This window comes from Kogia breviceps, chromosome 1 (genome assembly GCF_026419965.1).
Source record: "Kogia breviceps isolate mKogBre1 chromosome 1, mKogBre1 haplotype 1, whole genome shotgun sequence".
Classification (NCBI taxonomy): Eukaryota; Metazoa; Chordata; class Mammalia; order Artiodactyla; family Physeteridae; genus Kogia; species Kogia breviceps.
In genome coordinates this window covers 37,853,280-37,871,115 of record NC_081310.1, presented here as the reverse complement: position 1 = coordinate 37,871,115, position 17,836 = coordinate 37,853,280, and the positions used below count along the sequence as shown (strand labels likewise).

Sequence of the window (17,836 nt, the reverse complement as noted above, 5' to 3'; positions counted from 1 at the left end):
ATTTAAAAATTAAAAAGGTGGGGGGCAGAAAAGGAGAAAAAAGTAATAAAGTAGGGAAGGTGGAGATTGTACTTCAAAGTAGAAGTAACCATGGTAAGAAGGGACTACTGAGATTTTGTTTACACTGCCGACTCTCCTCTCCACTAGAACAAACATATGTCCTTTCCTTTTCATCTTCCCTCACAATCCTCTTTTTCACCCTTCTCTATGAATTAAAAACTTTCACCTACTTATGAACATATTTCTTCTTTCAATGGGTAGTACTGTTGAATCACTCAAGTGACCTGGTTACACATATAATGCTCATTATTTTACAAAATCTTATCCCACGGGTTTTGACCCTTGCCTAGATCCACCCCCTCCTTAGCAATTTTCAGAAGTATCCTAGGCTAAGCTATTTCTTGGGAATAGAATTGAACTGAATGCAAAATGCATTGGCATGTAAAATAGCAAGGATCCAATCTTATGGATTAAATAAATCCATATAAAAGTCTACAGGGCCAGCCCAATGCCAGGCTTGAGTGAACCTCTCACAATGGGAAATTTTACAAATTTACATGATATATCAATGTGAGAATGAGAGGGCAGTTCTCCAAATTACCATCTTCCAAGGCAAAAGTTCTTTAACTGCTTAAAAATACCATGGGAATATTTTGATGAATATGATCAAGGAGTTTTTCAAACAAAGCAAGCAATACAGCATTAACCCTGTAACACGCCATCATGATCCAGATGAAAGAGCAGCTGAGGCAGAAGATGAGGTAAGAAGCATGGGTGTCAGTTCTGGGATGAACTAATGAGCATGTAGTATTTAAGGAACCTAGTGTAACAATCAAAGCAAAAAGGAGAAAGTCCCTGAATAATCTTGGGCAATGTTTAAAATAAGGAAAAGAGAGAGTTGGGCTGATATATACATGAGCTTCATCTTGAAATATGGAGTGCCTAAGAAGTGCCTTTCATTCTTAAGTTATTCCACAGTTGCTAGCAGTTTTAAGCTTTATTAAGCATTGTTAATAAGTACTATCACTGTTTTTAAAAAGAAAGTCTAGAAGGCTAACTACATTTCCTTCTTCCTCATTTCTGGGAAGTTCCTACCCATAAGACTATGTGTAGGAACTTCAAAGCCAGCTATACAGAAGATTGCCAATCACGCACCCCCAAGTCACAAGCTAGACTGAAGTCCCAGGATAGTACAGTAGTAATCATTACTCCTGTCTGAAAAGTACACTGAAGTTCCTCCAAGGCACTATGAGCTACAGAAAGGAATTTAATATAAAGCAGTTCCAACCTGATTCCCATTTGAAAGTATTTTGATCATTAAGAAAGAAAGAGAGGTTATTGTTGCTCTTACCTACTTCATGACATAATGAGGTCTGAGTGGAAGGCGGAACTAAAAAATACTATGAGGACTTCAAACCAACTTTTAAATTATATCCAATGTACTCAGCAGTCGTTAAGTATTCTCTCCAAAAAGTCCCAAGTGCCCTAACAAAACACCACAAACATATGGGTCGTCTGGTCTCCAAGTTGTGCCTGATCCTCTCCTTTTCAGCTGCCCAATGTTGTGTCACATAGTCAGTAAATTACATGCTAAAAAATCAACAACATAGCTTAAAACTAGTGTTACAATACTACATTTTTAATAGAGACCAGGAAACTCTTTTGATTTATCGTATTTGGGATATAACTTTTTAAAAATCCATATTAGAGTCATGCAGGAAATACTATGATACAGTTCTTTGAGGGTTCAGGTTTCTAATTATGCTTCAAACTAGAAATCCAAACGTAAAAAGTTTTGGTCACTCTTCAAAGTCAGCATATACTCAGTATTCAGCATTCTGCATTAGTAAACTGAAAGAAACTGAACACCAGCTAAGGTCATATAGACAAAGATTTTCATTTATAATAAAAGCAGAAACCTTCCATAGTATACTGTTATTAAGGTAGAACATGAGCCAATGACATGCTGACAAAGTAGAAAACCAAACTGAGGTTAACATTTATTTTAAGAGGCTAAGAGCTGAAATTTAGGATAGAGACAAAGAAACATATAACTGAGCAAGAATCTAATTTCTAAATGACTTCCAGACTTGGAATCAATGTAAACACTGTAGCTTCCTTTCAAAATATTTTTTTCATGACCTAAAAGGATAATATGAAATGCAATATTATAGGGGGGAAAAAGTATTTTTTATTTGTTGATTGGTTTTGTCAGACTACTTAGTTTATCTTAGACTATCCTCTTTGTCTGCATGACTTTGAATATGCTTTTCCCATTTTAAAATTAATTTTTCATTAATTTCTCCTTATAATAAATTAATTATCAATATGGTTAGAGACCTACTTAACACATACTTTCAATTTCAATGCCTTCTACTTCTCCAGTGGTAATCACTGTTAAATATTGTGTGTTTCTTCTTTCATATCTTTCTCTATGCATATGTATGAACCTGGAGAAAATATATAGTAAGGTTGTGAATGGACCTCTGAAAGAATACAAACAGTTTCATATCAAGTATGTCTTTCTCATCTTGTTTTATTTCCTTCCTTCAACCACATATTTTGGAGCTTAGTCCCACATTTGTACATATAGATCTACTCTAATCCTTTTTTTTCGGCTGTGCATAAAATTTCATAGTTATCTCAACTGTAGTTTAGTTATTCTTCTTTGAAGAATATTTAGGTTGTTCACATCTAAAAGAAAAACCTCTTGTTTTCTTCTACACCCAGTTTCTGTATTCACAACACTTCTGAAACCATGTGTGTAGGTTTTCCACATACAGTACTTCTCTAATTCTCGGTGGACACTAACTCAATTCTGACACTAACTGCCTGGAGTTGGCACAGATCCCACAGGTTAAGGCTCAGTCCCACAAAACTGTCCTCCACTTTAGGTGCCAATTGCAAGTCCCAGGTATCTTGTATCTCTGACCAACTGGCCAGAAATCATGGGTTCCCATGACACCTTCTAGGATTAAATACTTTGCTAGAACAGTTCACAGAACTCAGGAAAGTGTTTTCCTTACTATTTCCCCTTTATTATAAAAAACCCAACTCATGAACAGATAAACAGAAGAGATGCCTAGGGCAAGGTATGTGGGAAGGGCTGTGGACCTTCCATGCCCTGTCTGGGAGTGCCACCCTCTACCACCTCAATGTGTTGACCAATCCAGAGGCTCCCTAAACTCCATTGTTTAGGGTTTTTAGAGAAATTCCATAGGCATGCTTGATTAAATCATTGCCATGGGTGACTGGACTCCATCTCCAGCCCTTCCCCTTCCTAAAGGTTGGGGAGTAGAGACTGAAAATTCCAATCCTCTAATCATATGGATGGTTTCTGTGGCAAGCAGCACTCCCATCCTTAGTCGGTTTCCAAAAGTCATCTACTTAACATAAACTCAGGAGTGGTTGAAATGGGCTTCTTAAGAATAACAACCTATTTCAGAAGCAGGGGACAAAACCCAAATATTAGTACAAAATATGTACCTATTACTTCTACCACTTAGAAAAATACAAGAGTTTTAGGAGCCCTACGAAAGGAACAGCAGATGAAGACCAAAATACATATTTCTTATTAAATCACAATGTCACAACATCATCACAAATAATGCTGAAAAAAGAATTCCTACAAATGCCCCATTATGCACATACATACATTCTCTATGGTAGATTTTGAAATGTGTAATACATAATTTAAATATTAATGAATAGTGCTAAATTACCCTTCAAAGTAGTGTCAATTTATAGTTCCACCAGCAGGGTATGAAAATACACCCTTATTCATAGCCTCATCATTCTTGAGACCTTTTTTAAATGTTCACCAATTTGATAGTTGGCATTTTAAAAATGGTATTTCCTTGAATAATAACAGAATGAATACCTTTTAAAATAAGATAAAACTTGCAAAGAAGAACTAGGTGAAGTGGAGATAAGTCTCTAATAAAGAGTTCAAGGTAATGATCATAAACATGAACAATGAATTTGGGAGGAAAGTGGATGAACACAGGAAGATGTTTAACAAAAACTTAGAAAATACAAAAAGAATCAAACAGAGTTGAAGAATATATAACTGAAATTTAAAAATACACTAGAAGGAATCAATAGTAGGTTAGATAATACATAGGAAAAATCAGCAAACTGGAAGACAGAGTAGTAGACATACACACACACACAAAAGAGAAAGAAATACAAACAGAAACTAACAATAGTCATAAAATGAAAAAGGAAAGTAGCAAAAGAAGAAGGGACAGAAAAGAACTTCAAGAATAACCCCAAAACAATTAACAAAATGGCAATGAATACAGACTTATCACTAATTATTTTAAATGTAAATGGACTAAAGCCTCCAATCTAAAGACACAGAGTGGCTGAATGGATACAAAAACAACACCTGTATATATGCTGCCTACAAGAAACTCACTTCAGATCTAAAGACACACACAGATTGAAAGTGAGAGGATGGAAAAAGATAATCCATGCAAATGAAAATCAAAACAAAGCTGGGGGCAGCAATACTTTTACCAGACAAAATAAACTTTAAAACAAAGAGTGTAACAAGAGACAAAGAAGGACATTACATAATGATCAAGGGATTGATCCAAGAAGATGATATAACAAGTATAAATATATATGCACCCAACATAGGAGCACCTAAATACATAAAGCAAATATTAACAACCATAAAGGGAGCTACTGACACAATAATAGAAGTGGACCTTAATATCCCACTTAAATCAAAGGACAGATCATCCAAACAGAAAAATCAGTAAGGGAGCACTGTCCCTATATGATACATTAGACCAAATAACTTAATAGATATATGTGGAACATTTCATCCGAAACCAGCAGAATACACATTTTCTCCATTCTCCAGGACAAATCACATGCTGGGACATGAAACAAGCCTCAGTAAATTTTAAAAAATTGAAATTATATCAAGCATCTTTTCTGACCTTGAAATCACCTATGAGAAAAAAAAAAACTACAAAAAACACAAATAGGGCTTCCCTGGTGGCACGGTGGTTGACAGTCCGCCTGCCGATGCAGGGGACACGGGTTCGAGCCCCAGTCTGGGAAGATCCTACATGCCGTGGAGCAACTAGGCCCGTGAGCCACAACTACTGAGCCTGCGTGTCTGGAGCCTGTGCTCCACAACACGAGAGCCCGCGATAGTGAGAGGCCCACGCATCGCGATGAAGAGTGGCCCCCCGCTCGCTGCAACTAGAGAAAGCCCTCGCACAGAAACAAAGACCCAACACAGCCAAAAATAAATAAATTAAAAAAAAAAAAACACAAATACATGGAGGATAAACAATATGCTAAAAACAACCAATGGGCCACTGAAGATATCAAAGAAGAAATAAAAAATACCTGTAGATAAATGAAAATGAAAACACAATGATCCAAAATCTATGGGATGAAGCAAAAGCAGTTTTAAGAGGGAAGTTTATAGAGATACAAGCCTACTTCAGGAAACAAGAAAAATCTCAAATAAATAACCTAACCTTACACCTAAAGGTAGTAGAAAAAGAAGAACAAACAAAACCCAAAGTTAGCTGAAGGATAGAAATCATGAAGATCAGAGTAGAAATAAACAAAATAGAGACTAAAACAACAATAGAAAAGATGAATGAGAAGTTACAAACAACACCACAGAAACTCAAAGGATCATAAGAGATTATTATGAACAACATTATGCCAATAAAATGAACAACCCAGAAGAAATGGACAAATTCCCAGAAATGTACAATCTCCCAATACCAGAAAGGAATAGAACATATGAATAGACCAATTATTCATAATGAAATTGAATTGGTAATTTAAAAAATCTCCCAACAAACCAAAGTCCAGGACCAGGTGGCTTCACAGGTGAATTCTACCAACTGTTAAGAGAACAGTTAATACCTATCCTTCTCAAACTATTCCAAAAAAACTGCAGAGGAAGGAACTCTTCCAAGCCCATTTTATGAGGCCAGCATCACCCTGACACCAAAACCAGAATGAAGAAGCTAGATGGAAATTAAATATTCTCAGCAAAATACTAGCAAACCAAATCCAACAACACATTATAAGGATCATACACCATGATCAAATGGGATTTATCCTAGGAATGAAAGGATTTTTCAATATCTGCAAGTCAATCAGTGTGATACACCACATTAACAAACTGAAGAATAAAAACCATATGATCATCTCAGTAGATGCAGAAAAAGCTTTTTGACAAAATTCAACATTCATTTATAATAAAACCTCTCCAGAAAATACATTTAGAGGGAACATACCTCAACATAATAAGGGTCATATATGATAACCCCACAGCTAACATCACAATCAACAGTGAAAAGCGGAAATCATTTCCTCTAAGATCAGGAATAAGACAAGGATTCCCACTCTCACCACTTTTTTGGGGTGGAGGGGGGCGGGGGGAGCAGAGAAAGGTTTATTGCAGGGCCATGAAAAGAAAATGGGGGACTGATCCAAAAAACAACCCTAACTCCCTGAAAGGTTTCAGCAAAATATTTTTAAGGGCAAGCTGAGGGAGGGGTGAGGTTGGTTGTTGCAAACTTCTTGGTGCAGGAATCCTTTGTCCATGAAGATTAGGTCACAATGTTCCTGTAAACCTCCAACAAAACAAATGTTACTCTCTGTTCTGCAACTTTTTATCTCTATATGAATGGAAAAGTGTTATACTCTTAAAGGTCAAAGCCTTGAGAATGGGGTATCCTGTATATTTCAGGCTATAGGCAACATTCTTAACTTGAAGCAAAAGCCATAGAATACAAAGGTTAAAGTAAAAGAAACAGATTTTATATGGAGTCAGATTTGTTCTTCCCTATCACAGTATCAGACTCAAGGACACCACCAGCTATTCTCAAAACAGTATCTGCTGGCAGCTGCCACCTGCAACCTGATGGTCTCAAGGTCCCTCCCTGTAACTAAGCAATCATTGCAAGCCCCAGCCAATCGTTGCTTAACAGGCACCCTTACTCCTTCTTTTTTTAAAAATAAATTTATTTATTTATTTTGGCTGAATTGTGTTTCTTTTACATTTTTATTGGAGTATAATTGCTTTACAATGGTGTGTTAGTTTCTGCTTTATAACAAAGTGAATCAGTTATACATATACATATATCCCCATATCTCTTCCCTCTTGTGTCTCCCTCCCTCCCACCCTCCCTAACTCACCCTTCTAGCTGGTCACAAAGCACTGAGCTGATCTCCCTGTGCTATGCGACTGCTTCCATGAGCTATCTATTCTACATTTGGCAATCTATATATGTCCATATATACACTACCACTCTCTCACTTTGTCCCAGCTTACCCTTCCCGCTCCCCATGCCCTCAAGTCCACACTTTAGTAGGTATGCATCTTCATTTCCATCTTGCCCCTAGGTTCTTCATGACCTTTTTTTTTCTTCTTAGATGCCATATATATGTGTTAGCATACGGTATTTGTTTTTCTCTTTCTGACTTACTTCACTCTGTATGACAGACTCTAGGTCCATCCACCTCACTACAAATAACTCAATTTCATTTCTTTTTATGGTTGAGTAATATTCTTTTTTTTAAACATCTTTATTGGAGTATAATTGCTTTACAATGGTGTGTTAGTTTCTGCTTTATAACAAAGTTAATCAGTTATACATATACATATGTTCCCATATCTCTTCCCTCTTGCATCTCCCTCCCTCCCACCCTCCTTATCCCACACCTCCAGGTGGTCACAAAGCACCAAGCTGATCTCCCTGTGCTATGCGGCTGCTTCCCACTAGCTATCTATTTTGCGTTCGGTAGTGTATATATGTCCATGTCACTCTCTCACTTTTCACAGCTTACCCTTCCCCCTCCTCATATCCTCAAGTCCATTCTCTAGTAGGTCTGTGTCTTTATTCCTATCTTGCCCCTAGGTTCTTCATGACCTTTTTTTTTCTTAGATTCCATATATATGTGTTAGCATACAGTATTTGTTTTTCTCTTTCTGACTTACTTCACTCTGTATGACAGACTCTAGGTCCATCCACCTCACTACAAATAACTCAATTTCATTTCTTTTTATGGCTGAGTAATATTCTATTGTATATATGTGCCACATCTTCTTTATCCATTCATCTGTTGATGGACACTTACTTTGCCTCCAAGTCCTGGCTATTGTAAACAGAGCTGCAATGAACATTGTGGTACATGACTCTTTTTGAATTATGGTTTTCTCAGGGTATATGCCCAGTAGTGCGTTTGCTGGATCATATGGTAGTTCTATTTTTAGTTTTTTAAGGAACCTCCATAATGTTCTCCATAGTGGCTGTATCAATTTACATTCCCACCAACAGTGTATGAGGGTTCCCTTTTATCCACACCCTCTCCAGCATTTATTGTTTGTAGATTTTTTGATGATGGCCATTCTGACCGGTGTGAGATGATACTTGCAGCTCCACTTATTATATACAGTCAACTTATTTAATTTTGACTCTCACCACTTTTATTCAACATAGTATTGGAAGTCCTAGCCACTGCAATCAAACAAGAAATAAAAGGAATCCAAATTGGAAAGGAAGAAGTAAAACTGTCATTGTTTGCTGATGACATGATACTATATGTAAAAAATCCCCAAGATGCCACCAAAAATAATAGTCATCAATGAATTCAGTAAAGTTCTAGGATACAAAAGTAATATACAGAAATCTGATGAATTTCTATACATTAACAATAAACTATCAGAATGAGCAATTAATAAAACAATCCAATTTCCCATTGCATTGAAAAGAATACCTAGAAATAAATCTAACTAAGGAGGTAAAAGACCTATAATTGGACAGCTATAAAACACTAATGAAAGAAACTGAAGATGGCAGAACAAATGGAAAGATATCCCCTGTTCATGGATTGAAAGAATTAATATTGTTAAAATGTCCATAGTACCCAAGGTAATCTACAGATTCAATGTAATCCCTATCAAGATACCAATGGTATTTTTCACAGAACTAGAGAAAATAATTCTAAAATATGTTTGGAAACACAAAAGACCCTGAATAGCCAAAACAATGTTGAGAAAGAAGAACAGAGATGAAGGTATCACACTCTCTGATTTCAAACCATACTACAAAGCTACAGTAATCAAAACAATATGGTACTGGCACAAAAATGGACACATAGACCAATGAAACAGAATAGAGAGCCCAGAAATAAACCCATGCTTACATGGTCAATTAATCTATGACAAAGTAGGCAAGAATATACAATGGGGAAAAGACAGCCTCTTCAATGAATGATGTTAGTAAACCTTGACAGCTACATGCAAAAGAGTCAAACTGGACTACTTTTTCACACCATAAACAAAAATAAACTGAAAATGGATTAAAGAATTAAACGTAAGACCTGCAGCTATAAAACTCCTAGATGAAAACATAGCCAGTATGCTCTTTGACATTGGTCTTAGCAATATTTTTTTGATGTATCTCCTCACAAGGGAAACAAAACAAAAATAAACAAGTGTGACTACATCAAACTAAAACCCTTTTACACAGTGAAGGAAACTATCAACAAAATGAAAAGGCAGCCTACTGAATGGGAGAAGATATTGGCAAACTATGTACCTGATAAGGGGTTAATACCCAAACAATATATCTAATAAGGGGTAAATATCCAAAGAACTCATGCAACTCAACATAAAAAAATAGCCTGATTAAAAACTGGGCAGAAGACCTGAATAGACATTTTTCCAAAGAACTCAAATAGATGGCCAATAGCCACATGATAAGATGCTCAGCAACACTAATCATCAGGAAAATGCAAAATTAGATAGCAATTCATACCTGTCAGAATGGTTATCATCAAAATCACAACAAATAACAAGTGTTGGCAAAGATGTGGAGAAAAGGCAACTCTAGAGCACTGTTGTTGGAAATGTAAATTAGTAAGCCATTAGGTAAAACAGTATGGAAGTTCCTCAGAAAATTAAAAGTGGAACTACCCTAGGATCCAGCAATTTCACTTCTGGGTATTTTTCAGAGGAAAACAAAAACAGAAATTCAAAAGGATGTATGCACCCCTATGTTCATTGCAGCCTTATTTCCAATAGCCATGATATAGAAGCAACCTATATGTCCATCAACAGATGAATGGATTAAAGAGTATGTGATGTATATGTGTATATACACATACATAAACAATGAAATGCTACTCAGCCATACAAAGGAATAAAATCTTGCCATCTGCAACAATATGGATGGATATTAGAGGGTATTATGCTAACTAAAATAAGTCACACAGAGAAAGACAAATACCATATGATTTCACTTATGTGTGGAACCTGAAAAATAAAACAAAACAAATGAACAAACATAACAGAATAGAAACAGACTCACAGATACAGAGAACAAACAGGTGGTTGCCAGAGAGGAGGGGTTTGGACGGTTCAGTAAAACAGGTGAGATTAAGCACTACAAACTTCTAGTTACAAAATAAATAAGTCAAAAGGATGAAATGTACAGCATGGGGAATACAGTTAATAATATTGTAATAATTTTGCATGGTGACAGATATTACTAGACTTATTGTGGTGATCATTTTGCAAATGCATAGAATTATCAAATCATTACGTTGTACACCTGGAACTAACATAGTATTGTGGGTCAATTACACTTCAATTTAAAAAAAGAATGAAAAAAAAATTAAAAAAATAAAAAATAAATTTAAAAAAAAGAATGAATACTTCCTCGTGTATTATCTTCCTCTTTTATTGCTTACCAGTTCCTAATCTATATCCACTTTGCAACTGGGCAGTTTTTCTTTTCTGTTTCTTTCAAAGGAAATTATTTATATGTTGTACCAAAATTTTTGTTATATAAAATGTAAATATTTTCCCATCTTTTTAGTTTGTAATATTGTATCATAAGGATGTTTTGTTTTAATGGAGTCAAGTTTATCTTTTTTTTTCCTTATGACTCTCACTTTCCTTGTCATGCTCAGAACTTTAATTAGCCCAAAGACATAAAGAATATTTTTCTATATTTTCTTCTAATACTTTTGTAGTCTAGAATCATATCTAGGTCTTTAAACCATCTTGAATTTACTTTTGTGAAGTATGATTCCATTCTTTTTTTCAAATATAAACAAGCAAATTTTTAACTTCTCTGAACCTCGGTTTCCTTAGTTGTAAAATGAGGGTTAAAAGAGATTATGTTTTTAAATTTCCTGGCACAGTCCTTGGCGTATAAGAAATGTTTACTACACGTTACTTGTATCTGAAAATATATTTAACATACTTAATAAATTGTCATTACGTTAAATTTATATGAGTAAGTTAATAATATATTTAAGAATTAATACAATATTTAACAAAAAGCAGGACTACCACTGTACATCATGAAAGCTACCACTGGAGAAATTCAGTTTTTATACAACAGACAATAGGTTAGTCATATGTAGAAACCATGGCGACCAGACATTTTGACTGCTTCTTAAGTATGCGAGATACAGAAGGGTTTTAATATTTATACAGCATTTACAATATGGTAGGAACTGTTTTAAGCACTATATAGGTATTCTTCCAATGTCCCCTCAAAAATAACACTATTAGGTACTTTTATCTCCATTTTCAAATGGGGGAATTGAGGCATGAGAAATTAAGTAATTTTTGTGAGGTTATATAGTAAGTTATCAGTAGAACCAAAGTATGGACCCAGGCAGATTGATTCAAAAGCTAGTGCTCTAGTCACAAGGCTAAGCTGCATCTATAATATCCCAAGAGGTAGGTATTATTCCCCCAAACAAAAGAAGACTCCAAACTCAGGGAAGTAAAGTCATTTGTCCAAAGGTCAAAACCAACTTTATTGACCAAGTCTTTCCACTCCCGACACCAGTTCCAATTAGACGATCTCTGATATTAAGCAATAAATGCCAAAATGCCTGTAGGCCAGGTACTCTGCTAAAAGCCAGGGATACAGAAATAAACAAAACACAGTTGCTGTCTGCAAGTATACACAATATATTATAAAGTTACAGGAGGAAGGAGCCTAAATCAATTGAGGACAAAATAGGGTGAGGCTGGTGAGAGAATACTTCTAAGAGGAAGTGATGTTTGAACTATATAAATGAACCCAAACAGACAGAGAGAGGTGACCTTGAGCATAGAGAAAAGTAGAAGGCATGTGAGAGACAACACCCTCTATAAATCATCATTGGATGGTATATTAAATAATAATTCTCAACTTCTACAGAATATAATTTTCATAGGAAAGGGCTTCCTCTGGAATACTGAAAACAAAACGAAAAAGATGTACACAGAAAACTGTGGTATTTCAGCCTAGATGAAAACTTTGACTCCATAAAGGCTCATTTGTAATTTGTCCTTGGTCGATCCTCAAATATTAATAATGGGATATAGTGGGCCCTTCTTCCAGTGTACTCATAATATTCTTCATAACAGTCGCATGATAAAAACTTGATAAAAACTCACTTTACCTATACTACAGCAGGGATATCCAAAATAAGGCAAAATCAAAAGAATTCCTCTCAAACTCAGTTTTGTTATGAATAGTGCTGGATTTGCAATTATAGAGTTATAGAAATGAACAAAATTATAAAGGTTATCTACTTCAATTCTCTCATTTCAGATGAGACTGAAACCAAGAAAGATAAAATTATTTGTCCAAAATGTCACAGCTATACACAGTTGGAAGAACCCACATATTCTGTCTTTAAGAAAACTACAATGAAGGGACCTTTTAAAATCCATTTTATTTGACGCTTAACATGCGATTTAGCATGGGGATAACAAACTACTGTGCCCATTTAAAGACATGAGCTTCCATGTTGCCAAAGACTCCACATATAGAAGCATACTTACTTAGACAGTCTTTCAATGGTCTGCATGTGAACATTATTATGGGTTTGGGAAAGAACAGCTTCATGCTGAGCACATTTCAAACAAAGACCACCAACACGGTTAGAAATATTAGCAGCAAGAAGAGACTCTTTATGCTTTAGTCGCTCTTTAAGATCTTCACAATTTTTCTGATATTCAACTAGGTCTTTCCTAAAAAGAAGGGAAAAAAGTTCTAGCAAATGGTCAGGTAAAAGTATACTACTTTTAAATGTATCATCATAGTGATAACTACTATCATTTACTGGTGCTTACCTTATTAGGTGCTTTACATACAGTACCTTATTAGTTCTTACCACAACCCTAAAATGTAGGTGTGATTATCCTAATTGACACTTTGAATAAAATGAGCCTTGAAAATATTAAATTTCAAGTTGTTTCAAGATTTTAACAGATTAGTCTGCCTCTAATACTGGCTTTCTTTTCACAGGATCTTATCTCCACACAGAAAAATAAAACTCCAAACACAAATCCTAAATAGTTTCTCTTAATAAAGGGGTGGAGCAACATAACACAATATCCTTGAATTGAGGGAAATACCCTATTTCAAATGTTAACCCCTTAATATTTGTAAAGACAACCTTAAAAGATCACATAAAGAAAATGGATTTTATGCAAAAAAAAAAAGAACATTATCCATAGAGACACAGATGTAGAGAACAAACACATGGACACCAAGGAGGGAAAGCAGTGGGTGGGGGAGCAGTGGTGGTGGTGGGATGAATTGGGAGATTGGGATTGACATATATACACTAATAGGTATAAAATAGATAACTCATAAGAACCTGCTGTATAAAAAAATAAATTAAATTCAAAAAAATTATCTAATCTACAAAGAACTGCTTCAAAAGAGAGTGGGCTACAGAAAGAAGTTAGATAGAACTTGCCAGACATAAGATTTCATAAGTAGCAGCTATTAGCTGGAAATATGCAACTTGGTAAAGAAAGGGCTGAGGAACTGTGTGTGTGTGTTCTTTGTTTGTTTGTTTTAATGGGATAGTTCTTGGATGAGGTTTTCCTCCAAGTTGACTTGTCAAGGATTAAAAGACCAGTATATGGGTTGTATTTTCCTCCCCCTCCCCAAAAAAGCTTTGGTAAAGTCAACTTGGGTAACTGAGCTTCCTTGCACACACATCCCTTTCATGTTGTATTTTTTAAAAACTTCCTAACTTAAAAAGGAAAAAGTTGTTCTTAAATTCTTAGACTGCTGAAGGCAGGCACTTTATCTCTGGCTCAGACTACTCTCTGCTGTTTCTATTAAATTCAGAAATTTATAGGCATCCTAATTTGTTCACTGTCACAAAGGAGAAGCCAATAATCAAGACACCTGGCTGTCACATACTACCTCGACTCTTGGGATTTAGGGGGCTTTGAGACAGCCTGGGAGAGGTGGAAAAGATCTACAGGAAATCTAAGGGTTAAAAAAAGCTAATCTAATGACACTCTGAAGCAGAAAAAAAGGAGCTGTTTATGTCCTATACCCAAGATGATATCTACAACATAATAAGTTTTCTTTCTACGTATCATGTAGAAAAAGTCTGACTTTCAAAGGCTTTAAAAGAACTTTGGAAGTACATTCCAAAGTCAGAGTCTCCATTACTATTTCTGTCAGGTTCAGATTCAAAACACTAAAGTAGATTCAGTTACATGAAATAGCAAAAAGAAAATTAAAAACAAATAGGTAACATAAAACCAGAGTTTATAAGAGTAGTGATTTTATTTCTTTCTTTAAGAAAATGCTTCTTTAAATAATCTTAAATTATACTAAACGAAAATGAAGAAACAGAAGGATGCAAGAAACTAAGTCTGGTCCATTGCAAAGTGATGTTTTAATGTAATTAAAGATTGCATAGTTGAATTGTGAATGAAACAAAATAAGTCACATTCCCATAAATATAATGACCTAGAAATATAATCACTTTAAAAACTGAAGAACCAAAACACAATAGAAATCAACACATAGCAAATCAAGAAACCAAAAATTAGACCACCTTTTAAAAGTTTAGGTTTCTTCATGAAAGCTCTAGTAAAGATCTCTAGAGAAATCCTCAACCTTATGAGGCATGAAAAGCATAAGAGTATATTAAAATAAAAGAATAATAACATTTACAACAAAAGCCATGAGTTCTGGCTCTTAGTATTACTCTAGTTATGTCTCTAGACAATGCATAGCCTAGAAGATGTTAAATTTTATTTCAAATTGGACTTATTAAAATAAAATTATAGAAATATTTTAAAGGTTATTTCATTTGAAAATATTTCATTACCACTATTTCAATTAACCTTTAATTAAAAAAAATTAATTCCTGTACCTTTTCCTACTCATAATATATAACAAAGCACTAATGGTTAATCTATAATATATAGGTTTTATTGGGATTTTTGAAAACATATCAAAAAGTACATGAAAATTCATATATACTCAAATTCACCATGTATACAAATATTCAAACTATTATATTATTGTTGCAATTTAAAACTTAGATGAAGACTACCTATAGAGGAAAAAAATACTTGCTTGTAATTTGAAAATTAAAGTGCTTTATTTACACTATTTTATTTTAAAAACATAATTTCTATAAGAACAGCTTCTGATTCTTTTTTCTATGGGAAAACACAAATATTTTACAACTGAGGAAGGGATAAAATTTATAATTTAGCTCACAGTTCTTTGAAATGGCATTTGAAAAAGGACTTCACAAATCCCCTTATCCTTTACCATTCTTAACAAATTTCATATATTGCATATAAAATATCAAGTAATTCCTATATTGACTAAAACTGGCATTTCAGCAAACATTCAAACATATTTTTAAGATCATTATGGTTTTGCCAATAACTTTAAATGGATGATAATACTTTACCTCAAAAACATCAATTGAGATTCCAGGATTTCACTCTTTTCCTCATAAGTAAGTTTTAGTCTCTCCTTTAGAAAAGAAAAAGAAAATGTATATTTCTCCATGTCCTGTGTTTTATAAGCAAATTTTTATTATTAATATTAAATTCATTTTTTCTTTTTACCCAAGAGGAAAATCATTGTGTCCCCTGTGGAAATTACTTTCCCTAGTCCACCTCAAATACTCTATTTTTATTGAGCGGAAACCTGCAAAGAACTACTGAGTCATAAAATGGTGATTACTAACAACAATTTTTTTCAAAATTGCATACATCAGTTCTTATTTTTTAAAAAGTGTGACTCTAGGCAAAACCAATTATAACCTGTAAGGTCCATGAGGACAAGGATCAAATCTTCCTGGAATATCCCATTGTGACTGCTGCATAGCTGACATACCAAAAAATATGTGCTGGATGAATGATAAAAAGGATGCTATAACTCACAGGATGACAGACCAAAGTGATATACAATCTACAAGCCTCTACTAATATCCAGTGCTTCTTTAATTCAACGAATATTTATTGGGTTTCTAAGACGAAGACACCACTAACCTCCAGGAGCTTTAAGAAGGAACAGAAAGACAGATGAACAATTACAACTATTTATAATTTACTCTAATGAAAATACAGAAGGTAAAATGAAATCAAAAAGGCAGGAACTTGTAATTCAGCTGAAGAGAAGTACAGAAGCCTTCATTGGAGGAGATGCAAAGACTTGAAGGATGATTTCCAATAGAGCAAAAGGCACAGAAGCTAGAGAAGGCATGCTATATATTTGGCCAATCAGTATCACTAGAATGTAGAATGCTAGGTGGAAGAGTGGATAGAGATGGGCTGATTAGGTAAGGTGGTCAGTGAGAAGAATAAAAATATGAAGACTTTAGTCTACATAACTAAATAAAAGTCTCTATGTAGTTGATGTATTAGATGGACATTGAAATCTTTTTATCAGTATTGAATCTTAAATTACTCTGAAGGGTGGAAAAAGGGGATCATCACAAATGAAGACATTGCAAATAAACATCAATAGGTGAGAGATAAGTGCAAGAACAAGAGAAATCAAGCAACAAAGATAGAAAAGCTTTAGTACAAAGCAGTATGAAAGTAAAATTGACAGAATTTTTTTTCTCTTAGTGTTAAATTTTATTTATTTATTTTTCTATAAATTTATTTATTTTATTTATTTATTTTTGGCTGCATTGGGTCTTTGTTGCTGCGTGCGGGCTTTCTCTAGTTGTGGTGAGCGGGGGCTACTCTTCATTGAGGTGCACAGGCTTCTCATTGCAGTGGCTTCTCTTGTTGCGGAGCATGGGCTCTAGGCACACAGGCTCAGTAGTTATGGCTCACAGGCTCTAGAGCACAGGTTCAGTAATTGTGGTGCATGGGCTTAGTTGCTCTGCGGCATATGGGATCTTCCCCAAACAGGGCTCGAACCCATGTCCCGTGCATTGGCAGGCGGATTCTTAACAATTGCGCCACCAGGGAAGTCCTAGTGTTAAATTTTATTTTGTTTTATTTATTTTTTTTATTAAAGTATAGTTGATTTACAATATTGTATATGTTTCAGGTCCACAGCCAAGTGATTTAATTATATACATTTTTTCAGATTACATTCCATTATAGGTTATTATGAGATATTGAATATAATTCCCTGTGCTATACAGTAAATCATTCTTGCCTATTTATTTTATGCATAGGAGTTTGCATCTGTTAATCCCATACTCCTAATTTGTCTCTCCTTCCCTCCCTCAGTAACCATAAGTTTGTTTTCTATGTCTGTGAGTCTATTTCTGTTTTGTATATAGATTCATTTGTATTATTTTTAAAATTTCACATATAAGTGATACCATATAGTGTTTGTATTTGTCTGTCTGACTTACTTCACTAAGTATAATATTCTCTAGGCCCATCTATGTTGCTGCAAATGCAGTGTTTCATTCTTTTTATGGCAGTCATATTCCAGTTTATATATGTGTGTATATATATAAACATATCTTCTTAAGCCAATTGTCTGTTGATGGGCACTTGAGTTGTTTCCACATCTTGGCTATTGTAAAT

General features: G+C 34.6%; 1 protein-coding gene across 7 annotated transcripts in view; it reads right to left on the bottom strand.

Annotated features, from left to right (window-relative positions):
- The window catches only part of SDCCAG8 (SHH signaling and ciliogenesis regulator SDCCAG8), a 268,459-nt gene that overhangs the window by 201,307 nt on the left and 49,316 nt on the right, over nt 1–17,836 (bottom strand). For all 7 annotated transcript variants that reach the window (XR_010840028.1, XR_010840016.1, XR_010840031.1 and 4 more), the window contains 2 exons: nt 15,745–15,809; nt 12,845–13,033 (listed from right to left, as the gene is read on the bottom strand). Coding sequence is in view for 4 of the 7 variants with exons in the window: in XM_059079192.2 (XP_058935175.2) it covers nt 12,845–13,033; nt 15,745–15,809 (254 nt within the window). In the remaining 3 variants the exon portion in view is untranslated. The remainder of the gene's footprint in view (nt 1–12,844; nt 13,034–15,744; nt 15,810–17,836) is intronic.